Below are 12,100 nucleotides of genomic sequence, written 5' to 3'. Positions count from 1 at the left end.
CCTCCTCTAGTTCTCTAGAAGTTCCTTGAACAACGTTAACGAAAAAAAAAGTACGAGGAGAACGTTCTTAATTACGGAGAGGCTGCTTAAATAAGGCATGAAAAAGAAAAACTTTAATTTGTCAAAGCGAGGTATTTTGGCCAAGCTGCATGTATGTTGTTGAATTCTAGCAGTAATTTCTTTTCTAACAGTGAAACATTTTTGTTTTGCTTAGGAGAAAATGTAGTATGTAAAAAAATATAAATAAAATGCAATAAAATAAAATAAATTAAACAATAATAATTTGGAAGGTAGGGTCAATCAGCGCTGTTTAGCATGGCTGCTCATTAAATTGTTAAAATATACCATGTCGTCAAAAACATCCATTAGCTTACACCTTTAAAATATTTGTCATTTAGTCTTAGAGTCTGATATTTTTTTCCAAACAGAGTCAAACATTTTGCCCCATCCCGAGGATACTTACTCAACTTTACAAAGTGTCCGACAACATACATTTGTAAAACACGAGTTCCATTATCTGAATGTGTCTCGAGTTGGATCATTCACCGTGTACGACATCTTTGATTGCACCTTTGAATGCCTCAGCAATCCTTCGTGCCTTTCTGTGAACATGGCCGCCTCCAAAGGAGCTAACGGAGAACTTTGGTGCGAGCTTCTGTCCTCTGATAAATACAGAAACTCCACAGAGTACGAAGGAAACAAGAGTTCACATCACTTTTCCATTGAGGTGAGGAACATTTCTTAATAAAACAGTGCACTATTCTAACAAATCAATGACGGCGTTTTGTTGTCTTTGTTAATATTACTGACGGTTTGTTTTGTTTTGTTTTGTGTTTGTTTTTATTTTACTTTGGTAAATGTAACATCGGGTGGAACAGGAAAAAAAAGTTGACAAACTAAATGTTCATCTTTCTACAGTCACCCTGTTCTTCGTCGCCCTGTCAAAACGGAGGCACCTGTGTGGCGAACTACAAATATGACACATTTGAATGCCTTTGTGCGAAATTTGCCAGCGGAAAAAATTGTGAAAAAGGTAAATAAAATCTATTATTTATTTTTTTAATAAAACGGAGAAGCATCCAATAATGAACACTGTTACTTTCCATTTTTGCCAATTCGTCCGAGTTTATTTATTTTAACATTTGTCTTTTGAAGATATCTTCCCATTGATATAAATGGTGTATAAAACGTTCTATCACTATCTAAAATTTGGGGGGCAGACCTGAATTTCCAACTCTTTCCAGCACTTATACCTTGATAAATAAATACTACCTCTCTCTTTACAATAATAAAGTCAAAATATAAAATAACATGTGTTTGACTATTGACTGACAGTTGATCGAATTTCGGTTTTATCTGCAAGTTTCTACATTGAACTTCTTTTCATTGTTATAAAAATCTACACAGGTCAATTTGAAAGGAAAGTTTTTAATCTCTGCACAAAAATGCGCATTGCTTCAATTGCTCTGAATCAAGCCAATGTTAATTTTCTCGTCTTCCATTTGCAGGTCCTAATTCTTGCAAGAAACTCTATGATGTATACATGTAAGTCATCAAAGACTCGCCAAAACTGTTCAAACGTGTGAAGGGCATAAAGTTCATTTTCCAAGTAAACATTGAAGACAATACCACCTCTAGTTACTGAAAATGATTTTCATGTCTTAACACATCTATTTCTCCCAAGATTCGCTCTCTCACTGTAACGATGCAGTTTACAAATGGTTAAACAATAAAAAAAAATCATTGTGGCGACAGCGATGCGAAGTTGACTGACAAGGACAAGATTCAGGGCTCATGGGATTTCCTTTCTCGTCAGTAGGAACGGGCAAAAAACTCTACCAATAACCTTTAGTTACCATTGTTGCAGTACAAGATCATGAAAGAATGCGATTGTCGAATTTCAATATAATTACGTTCCTAAACTCCTCTATTCGCCTTGTTTCTATTCTTTGCAGGGAACGCCTCTACGGGAATGGTGCGAAATTAAACGTAACAATCGAAAGCATAAGTACATGTATTAGGTTTAAAAAGTACTTCTCGTTTTCGTACACTGATCTAAAAGTCGTTTAGAAGATTTTCCGCCTAAACCTACCTAACTAGCTTGACATTAATCCCTTAGAAATAGACATTTTTATCTTCAACAGGTCGAGGGTGAGTCGTCTGGTTACGCTCCACGTTGACTCAAAACCAATTTTTGTTCTCTGTCACATGGGAGATTTTGGATGTGGAGATGGAGGATGGACACCAGTCATGAAAATTGACGGCAGCAAGGTGTGCTATTTATAGGCCTTAATTCTTAGGCAACTGAGAGTTGCACAGTTTAAATACTTCTGAGAAATGGGCTCACAGATCGCCCAAGTTTAACTGATAACTAATGAGATTACAGCTCCCCCATCAAGAACTCGCATTTAAGAAACAGCGCTTTAAAGGAAGTTAAGTTCGTAAAATGAACCTCAATGCCCGATAAACTATTTCTAATGTTGGCCAGAAACGTTTCCTTCGTGCCACTGCGCCTTCCCTGCTCCCCAGTCGTACGATCTCTTGCAGCGATCGTGGTGCTCATATGTTTAAAAGCCTCTACTGAACAGTTGCTTTCACTTTCAATAGTTTGTTCCCTGTCAATAAATAAATAAATAAATAAATAACCATATTAATTAAAACTCAGTAAGGTCCATAATTAACAGATAACTGAGAGATCGGAAAAACTTAACAATTAACTGATGAGATTACAGCTCCCCCATCCAGACTCGCATTTGAGAAAGAACGTTTTTGGGAAGTTAAGGTCGTAAAATAAACCTCAATCCCCGCTAATATATTGCTAATGTTCAATTGCTCACAAAAGTTTCTTTCTCAAATACTTCACAATTTATAAACTGGAAATTTTCTTCCTACTAAAAACAAAACAGAAACATTTTATATCTTGAGTATAATTTTGGGTGAAGCTCGTTAAGATCGCTGCGATCACTGGACAGTGGTTTCCGTATGTTCTCAATGATCGCAATAGTGAAAACTGGTCAGTTGCTTCAAGGGGCTAGGTCACGCTATTTTAGGTACTTTTGTTTAATTTTGTTAATTATGAGCTCTGAACGTCAAATTGGCAGAGCAAGAGTGTTTCATTTGCAAAATCACGGCCACATAACAACTGAGAATGATTTGCCAGTTGTGCAAATGACATTTTGATATAAACTGATATAAATTTGAAAAAAAGGTGGGCCGACGTTTTTCAAATTTACCCAAATGCAATGCACTTTAATCCTCTCCAGTTTTGTCCATCCGTGTCCCTTCTTGGTTTTCCGGTGTTTTGTTTGAGAACTTCTATAGTTTTGAGCCGTTTTTGTGATATTTTAGTTAATTCTATGACCATTTGATCAGTGCTGAAATTGCCTAAAATTGCGTGACTCAGCCCCTTTCAGAACGATCGTTTTCTCTCTTTTATTACACAAATTACGCAAACTAGAAAGGGCGATTTTCAACTGAGTATCGTTTTAGTTTTATTTCTGATTTAACCCTCGGACGTACAAGCTAACTCATACCCCGACCGTGACTCAAGGGGGGAGAGGGAGCTTGCTCTACAAGATGATACGATTTTCGTTGGTTATGACGTCATTCGGATGCCAAATGAGGTCATTTGACCCGGCATCTTGGATCCGCCATCTTAAGCCGAAAATATACATTGGCATGGCGATTCGAGACAATAGAAAATGTTAATGAAAACAAATAACCACAAGTGTCAAAATCAGCGGAATATTTTCCTGATTTGAGGATAAAAATTAAAGGGCTTAAAATGTTTCAATGAAGTTGAAACTCCATGGTTCCATTCAATATTGATTGATTTTTTTTGCAATTGAGAGCCAAGTTTTAAAAAAATTCATATGTATTTAAATTGCCGACCAGTTGATATTCAAGCCAGTGTTTCTGAAAATCAAACTGGTCGATTTCTCTGAGATTTTCACTCAAGAAAATCAGATGTTATGTTATTCATTTATGACTAAAATGATGCCATTTAGTCGAGTCTTGCGAACATTTTTTTCCAATAACATTGAAAACTGTTTTGCCTTTGTTTAATTTTGACCATAGTTAATAGAGGCCTAGAGGAATGGTTATGAAGCCCGCAAACATCAAAGGAGCAAACAAAAATGCCAAGATTTATGTTGGAAGGTCCTCGACCGTGCAAAATCTTTTGTTTCGCACACATACACTATGCATGAATTACGTAACCAAAACGTTTCTAAATTTATACGATAAAAACTGTTTGCTAGCAAAAAATTTCAAAAAAGAATATGGGCTTTCGGCTGTCAATCTACAGCCTTCGACGGATAAAAAATGGAATGCAAAATAATAAAATATATGCAAGAAAAGGCGAGAAAAAAGTAAGAAGAAGAACAAAAGCAGAGTGAAAATGTGTAAACTAGGTGACTATTGTTTAAAATGAATACCATACTGGTTTGGGATCGGCTTAGAAATATTGTCAGCATGCTTGGCAGCAGAGGTGTGCCAAGCCTCCAAAGTTTTTCTAATGTGAAAAGGGCCTTTGTCGCTACCTAGTTTAGTTTTAGCTTCACCCGAAGCCACTTATGAGTATGGTTCATTACAGTCTTTGACAGTCCTGAACCCGGATGATTTGTAAGCCTTAAGTTGTCTCAACATCGTTACTGAATAAACGGATTAGATTGTTAGACGTATGACTCGTACTACTGCGTTCTCGCGCCCCGTTTCATACCGAAAAGCGGGCGCTACAAAATCTATGCGATGGTCGAATGACCACGCATGTTTCGCAATGTTTGATCCATTAGCACGTGTTTTGACAGTCCTGATATGTTCTTTCTTACGAGTTTCAAAACACCGGCCAGTTTCGCCTACATAACACCAATCACAATCGGCACAGGGTATTTTATGAACGTTTCTATTGGTTAGTCCGTTAGTCAGAAGTAAGCAACTATTGTGTTTTTGTCACTGTTTTATGCACAGACAAGGCCAAAAAAGAGAACAAAAACATACAACAAAGAACTTTGTTGAGTTTCATAACAATTCCCCTCTACTAACTATGTTTTGACATCTTGAAACTTCCCTCGCAATTTTCTCGAAAACGCGTTAGAGATTTTTGTTTTTTACAATGTTGACATCATTAAGACAACTATGCAACGTCCGAGATCCCGACGTCGTATTTCGAAAATTATCCCTGATGGAAAGTTATTCGGTCTTATGTGAAATGGGGTATGGCGTCATTTCGTTGCTACGGTAACTCAGATCCTGATAAAATGTACCCCACTTAAGACTTTAATCTTGCTCTAGTACACCGGTAACGTTCGATTTTCTGTTGGACTGATTATGGTGGTGCTCTAATCACTCAAAGTTGAACGGTATCGTTTCTCAAAAAACCGTCAGAAAATCACAAAATTCCAGTGTACTATGGGTTACATTAGAGTCTGACTGACTGACTGACTATCTAACTAACTATATCTATTAAACTAAAGCTCAGTAAGGTCCATAAATGGTATATGAATATTTCCCTCCTTTTCTCAGACCACTTTTCATTATGGCTCGGGGTACTGGAGCGATAAAAGCGAATACAACCTTCCCGGAGGGGAGACTGGGTTTGATGCACAGGAGACCAAGTTACCGACCTACTGGAACACATCCTTCACCAAGATCTGTCTTGGTATGAAAATCGGCCAACAGATTAACTTCATTGTCATCAACAAGCAGGCCAGCTCTCTGTACTCACTGATCGCTGATGACCAATACCGCGCCACCTCACTGGGACGTAACACGTGGAAGACGCTGACTGGGTCACAGGCCTCCTTACAGATGAACTGTAACAAGGAAGGGTTCAATGCTGTGGGTACTTCTTCTTCCAATTCGAAAGCAAGAATCGGCATCATTAATAACCAGGAAAATGACTGCGGTTCTTGTGATTCCAGAATCGGGTTTGGTACAGGAGGGCAACCTGATGACTCCAACACGTGTGGAAACGCTGCCGGTGGCAGTCCTGACAATGGAGACAAAAGCATCAAAGCCATGGGTTACATCCTGGTGCAGTAAGACGAAAACTGACTTAGAAATTTTAGAAACCAGTAGGTGGTTGGCTGATCAATAGAAAACATAAATGTGAAGCTGGCATATTGATCATAGTAGTGTGTCAGTATAAGAAACAGCTGTCAAGTATATAACAAATAATCTAAATGTGCTGGAAATTGACTTGTGTATATTGATATCTAAGTGTTTTACACGCATGCTTTATGTTACGATATTATGTAAATTTCTGTAGATATTGTGTAAATTCTGTAGCTGTAATTGTCAGCGGACTTTCTGCCGTACATATAAATTATGTATTTTGAATCGTTAGTTTAGTCTTCTACCGTTAGCTGCGTGAATAAGGCTTCGAAACATGGTGTCAGGATAAAAAATCGCCGCGTAACTACAAGATGTCAGACGACGAGGGAACTACGGCGACAAATACAACTAATACAGCGTCCGTTGGAAGTGCGCAAATGTAGCAAATGTCTTCTTTGCCGAGTGGAATACCAATGCCGAAACCGTTAAATCTTGACAACGTTGCCGTTAACTGGAAAAAATTTAAAAGAGCCTGGGATAATTACGCCGTAGTTGTGAGGCTCCAGCAGTTCGACGAAGAATATAAGAGTGCAACTTTTCTTTCTGCGATCGGCGAAGAAGCTCTTGAAATTTATGAAGGTATGACATTCAACCCGCCCGAAAGTTCGAAAGTACTCGACTCTGTTGTTCAAAAATTCGAGGAATATTGCACTGGACAAACCAATGAGACCTTCGAGTGGTATTTATTTAACTCCAGATCACAGAAAGAGGATGAAAGTATCAACCACTATGTATCGACACTTAGAACATTTGCGAAATCGTGTAATTTTTGTCAGTGTTTACATGATTCACTTATACGTGATAAAATAGTGTTTGGCGTTAAAGAGCCTGCCTTGAGAAAGAAGCTGTTGCAAGAAAGACAACTCACACTAGAAAAAGAAATCGACATCTGCAAAAGCGGAGAAACAACTGCACAGCATTTAAAGGATCTCGCCACAGCTACGGATCCGAATGAAATACACGCTTTGAAACATCGCAACGAAAGAAAACCAAGATTACCGGAAGACACAAGAGAAAGGGTGCCAAAAAATGCAAGTACTGTGGAAGAAATCACGTGCTCAAGAGGGAAAAATGTCCGGCCTATGGAAAGACTTGCGGAAAGTGCGGAAAGAGTAATCACTTCGCCAGAGTATGTAAGCAGCGTGGACGAAGGAAAAAACCGGCCAACACAGTCTCAGTCTCTTCCAGTGACTCTGGCGAATCACTGTTTACGATCCAATTAAGGTTACAGTATACCTTCAGGGGTGTCTCGCGCGCAAGCGATGTAGCGCGTGTAGTTTAAGCTGTAGATACCTAAACCCCGATATCAAATTAAAGCTTATGGAGCTGGCTATCAAACTATACCAAGAATTTTGAAAGAAAATGAATTGTCGAATTTTTCACGACCACTAAATGCGAGCGCCCGAATCACCTTTCGAAAGCTACAAGTCAAAGCGAATTTCGTTTTTCGCCAATTTAATTTTTTCCTCGGTTTCAGGGCCCAAAGCGCTTAAAAAACGTGTCTGCGTTTTGGCATATTCAATTGCAGTAAAAAGTTACAGAACATTTTCGAAATAGGATTGAAAAAATGTGGAGTGATTGTACAAAAATCGCTCTCGAAGAAAAAGTATTTCGAAATTAACAATTCCCAGACACGCTTTTGTAGTTTATATGTTAAACTAACCACTGTCCAAATTTAAGAGCAATTGAACAAATTCCCTTTGAGTTATAACTCTTTAAAGTGTCTGCTTCAAGTGAAAAAATTTATTCGAGAAAACAGCGCTAAGAAAAATTTTCTGCTTCGCAAACAAACTCCGCCCACAAACGCCTTCAACTGGGTTCTCAGATAACTAAGCCAATCAGGGCAGGGAAAGTTTACTACCGTTAACCTCCTGGTGAAATTTACGCGCGAATCTCTAAAAAAACTCTTGTGTTTCGCAATGCGCTCAAGGAACCGAAGGCAGAGAGATAATTTTTCTGTAGCTCAGTTTTTCTTGAAGCTGGTCTGGCAAAATGGGGAAGACTGAAAACGGATACGAACGCTAGAGTGGCTGAGCGAAGGAAACAAACACAAGAAAGCGCGGAGAGCAACTGTGTGTGGGCAACTGTGCATGGATAATATTTCAAATGGTCTCAATGAGTCCGACGATTCGTCGATATCGGACTCATCAGGAGAGTCTCTGTCAGCATCCCTGTTATTGCTGTCAAGTTCCGAAATGTTTACAGAACCTTTCTTTTCTCTTACCACGAATATTTGCCCGCCTTATACGATAACTATAGCTTCATCCGCGTGGCGAACTTTCGCTTCTTCACTCGTTGATGTATTTTCATTCGTTCTTCGCTGTTTTCGCTTTTTCGAACTGGTCCATGGTTTAAACGTGGTCTATGTTTACTTACAACATAATAGAGACACGCCTAATACCAAAAATGCTGGGTAGTCAGAACAACAATGCTGATCAACTGAGCAGTCAATTCGTGACATCCATATAGGTAATTCCCGCGAAAATCGTCTCGGTTGATTGCATACGCGCCATAGGGCTGTCAATCAAGAGGTAAACTTTTACTTCCGGTGAAAACGTAAAACCGCCATTTCTCCGCCAATATTTAGCCTTTTTCAATTTTTTTTCCAGAAATTAGAGATTATTCTTCGACCACTATTTTGACTCAAAAATCCAAATTTGAAGAAAATTGCCGACCCGAAGGTATACCAGAAGTCGACTCGGTGCACGCGATACAGAGTAACATCCCATCAAAGATCACTGCGGCTATGAAATTAAAGGGAGGATCCGAAATTAATTTCCAAATCGACGCCGGAGCAACGTGTGATGTACTCAAGCTAAGCTCCATCAAAGGAACGAAGTATGCTAATAGGATCACGCCCACAAATCAACTCCTAAAAATGTACAACGCCTCTACGCTCAGGCCGCTTGGAAAGTGCAAGGTTCAACTGACGCATTTCAGGGATAAAAGGAAGTACAAAGTTAACTTTACCATTGTAGAGGATGAACACCGTGTCAATCTGATCGGGAGTAAAACCGCCCAGCAAATGCAGTTAATTACAATCAGAAATGATAAGATCAAGCTGTGTTCCGAACCTGCAGAGTGCGCTTCTACAGCAAATGTGGACGTGAACCTGACAAGTAGCCGACAGTTCGAAGGACTTACCCTGAAACACGTGTTCTCCCAGTACGAAGATGTTTTTGATGGCCTTGGCAATCTGGGAACTCCATTGCGATTTGAAGTTGACGAAACGGTTAAACCTGTCCAACAACCGTTAAGAAGAGTGCCTGAAGCTTTAAGAACCCCGCTTAAAGAATATCTTGACGATCTAGAAGCTAGAGGTGTTATCGAGAAAGTTGAGAGACCGACCGAATGGGTAAATTCCGCGTTGATCGCAAGGAAAGCTAACGGTAACCTTCGCCTTTGCCTGGACCCTAAGCCCTTGAACAAAGCGTTGAAGAGATGCCATTTCCCTATGCCAGTCATTGAAGACATACTGCCGGAGTTGGGCAAGGCCAAAATCTTTACTAAAGTCGACTGCAAGGATGGTTATTGGCAAATAAAACTTACAGAAGAGAGTTCACTGCTTACGACCTTCGCCACACCATTTGGCAGATACAAATGGAATCGTATGCCCTTCGGGATTTCACCCGCTAGTGAAATATTTCAGCTCCGTTTACATGAAGCTGTTGAAGGCCTTGACGGAGTATATGCAATAGCTGATGACATCCTTGTAGCAGGCACTGGAGACACTATGAAGGGTGCGATAGCAGATCATGACCTCAAAATTAAGAAGCTGTTGAGGCGATGCCAAGAACGTAACATTAAGCTAAACAAGCAAAAAGTCGCTTTTAAGCAAACAGAGGTACCCTACATCGGACATCTCCTGACCTCAGAGGGAATAAAGGCAGACCCGTCCAAGGTTGAAGCAGTACTACGGATGGAGAGGCCGGCTGATGTAACTGGTGTTCAGCGGATTATGGGCACCGTGGGTTACCTAGCAAAGTTCCTGCCGAGATTATCCGAGGTCTCACAGCCTCTCAGACAGCTCACCAAGAAGGGAACAGAATTTTTATGGGACGAGATCCATGATAGAGCATTCAGCAGGATCAAAGAGATGGTGACAGCCCCACCACTGCTCAAGTACTATGAGCGAGAGAAGGACCTAGTCATTCAGTGTGACGCAAGCGAAGGGGGCCTGGGAGCCGCATTACTTCAAGATGGAAGGCCGCTGGCATACGCAAGCAGAGCCCTGACTGCAGCTGAGAGGAACTACGCCCAAATAGAAAAAGAGCTCCTTGCAATTGTGTTCTCAACAGAGAGTCAGACCATAAGCCCCTGGAAACGGTTCTTGCCAAGCCGCTGGTCTCTGCTCCTAAGAGATTACAGAGGATGATCTTGAAGCTTCAACGTTATGATCTGGACGTGCGATACAAGAAAGGAAGTGAGCTGCATCTCGCAGACACCTTGAGTCGGTACTACCCCAAGTTGGCAGAAGCAACTCAAGATCAGAGAGAACATGTCCTGTTCCCAAGATCTGCCTTTGAAGAGGGACTGGAAGTCGAGCAAGACGTTCAAGAAATAAACCACTTGCTGGTGAGCGAGCGCGAAGCAGAAATGTTCCGCGTAGAGACTAAGAACGATGAAGTTTTGCAAGCTGTGAAGGCCATAGTGCAGTCTGGGTGGCCAGCAGAAAAGAGAGAGCTACCTCCAACAGTGGCGATATACTATGATATCCGTGATGAATTAGTAATTCAGGATAGTCTACTCTTCAGAGGAGACAGGCTCGTGGTCCCTAAGACCCTTCGAAAGCGCATGCTTCAGACATTGCACTCCAGCCATCAAGGAATAGAATCGACGCTGAGGCACGCCAGAGAAACAATTTATTGGCCCAATATGAAGAGTGATATAAAAGATTTCACCTCAAAGTGCGAAACGTGTGCGTCCTACAGCACAAGACAGCAGAAGGAGGCGCTCATCAATCATGACGTTCCAGATCGCCCTTGGGCCAAAATTTCCACCGACCTGTTCGACTTAGACCGCAAGAGTTACATGGAGACCGTAGATTATTTCTCCGGTTTCTTTGAGATCGACAGGTTGTATGACCTGCAGGTTTCCACTGTCATCAGAAAACTGAAGTCACATATGGCACGATATGGGATTCCAGATGACGTTGTGTCGGACAGTGGTTCGCAGTACACAAGTCGAGAGTTCAAAAACTTCGCCAAGGAGTACGGTTTCAATTACGTGACAACAAGTCCCTACCACCATCAGTCCAATGGTAAAGCTGAGTCTGCTGTCAAGGAAGCAAAGAAGATCCTCAAAAAAACTGCAGCGTCCAAAAGTGACCCTTACCTGGCGCTGTTGGCTCATCGTAACAACCCACAGGAAGGATTTGGTACCAGCCCTGCCCAGCGTCTGTTAAGCAGGAGAACAAAAACAAACCTCCCTACTTCTAGCAACTTGCTGAAACCTAGCGTGGCTGAAGACACTCTAGAGAAAGACAAGCTGAGAAAGTTGAAGCAGAAGTTCTATTATGACAGATCAGCAAACGACCTACAGGACCTTCAGAAAGATGACGTTGTTCGGATGCAACCCTTTCGGCTGAACGAGAAAACATGGAAGAAAGCGAAAGTGCTGAAACCACTGGGCAGAAGATCGTATGTAGTGGAGTCAAATGGTCAGCTCTATATCAGGAATCGGAGACACTTGAAACGTTCTGCAGAGGCTGATAGTGTTCCAGCTGAGGAATGGTCAACGCCTTCAAACCACCATGACTCTAAAGTTAAGGATCACCTCGCCAATGAACAGCCAACGCTGAAGCCAGTGGCAACGACGGAAATTAATCAGTCCACGACCACCACTGAGTCAAATAAGGATCAGCCCTTATCGGCCACTTCAGTAGACCAAGATCGAACCATCAAAGATCAGCCCTTGAGACAACAAGTGGGAGACTGGTCAAACCGCCTAGTCGTTATACAGATCTTGTAACTCTTAAGGTCTAACG

General features: G+C 41.0%; 2 protein-coding genes across 2 annotated transcripts; both read left to right on the top strand.

Moving 5' to 3' along the window:
• The first annotated feature begins 469 nt into the window (after positions 1-469).
• Positions 470-7,103, top strand: LOC149110154 (putative skeletal organic matrix protein 5). The gene is made up of 4 exons (XM_089292223.1): positions 470-727; positions 919-1,033; positions 2,126-2,271; positions 5,524-7,103. Exons 1-4 carry the CDS (start codon positions 611-613, stop codon positions 6,040-6,042), a joined length of 897 nt encoding a protein of 298 aa, XP_089148349.1. The 5' UTR covers positions 470-610; the 3' UTR covers positions 6,043-7,103.
• On the top strand, positions 6,501-8,194 carry LOC149110153 (uncharacterized). Its single transcript, XM_089292216.1, has one exon. It carries the CDS (start codon positions 6,501-6,503, stop codon positions 7,335-7,337), a length of 837 nt encoding a protein of 278 aa, XP_089148342.1. The 3' UTR covers positions 7,338-8,194.
• The last annotated feature ends 3,906 nt before the right edge of the window (positions 8,195-12,100 follow it).

The sequence above is a fragment of the Orbicella faveolata genome, unplaced genomic scaffold (assembly GCF_042242905.1).
Source record: "Orbicella faveolata isolate gen_17 unplaced genomic scaffold, um_ofav_v1 contig_24, whole genome shotgun sequence".
NCBI classification, from domain to species: domain Eukaryota; kingdom Metazoa; phylum Cnidaria; class Anthozoa; order Scleractinia; family Merulinidae; genus Orbicella; species Orbicella faveolata.
This window is presented reverse-complemented; position numbering and strand designations above follow the sequence as displayed.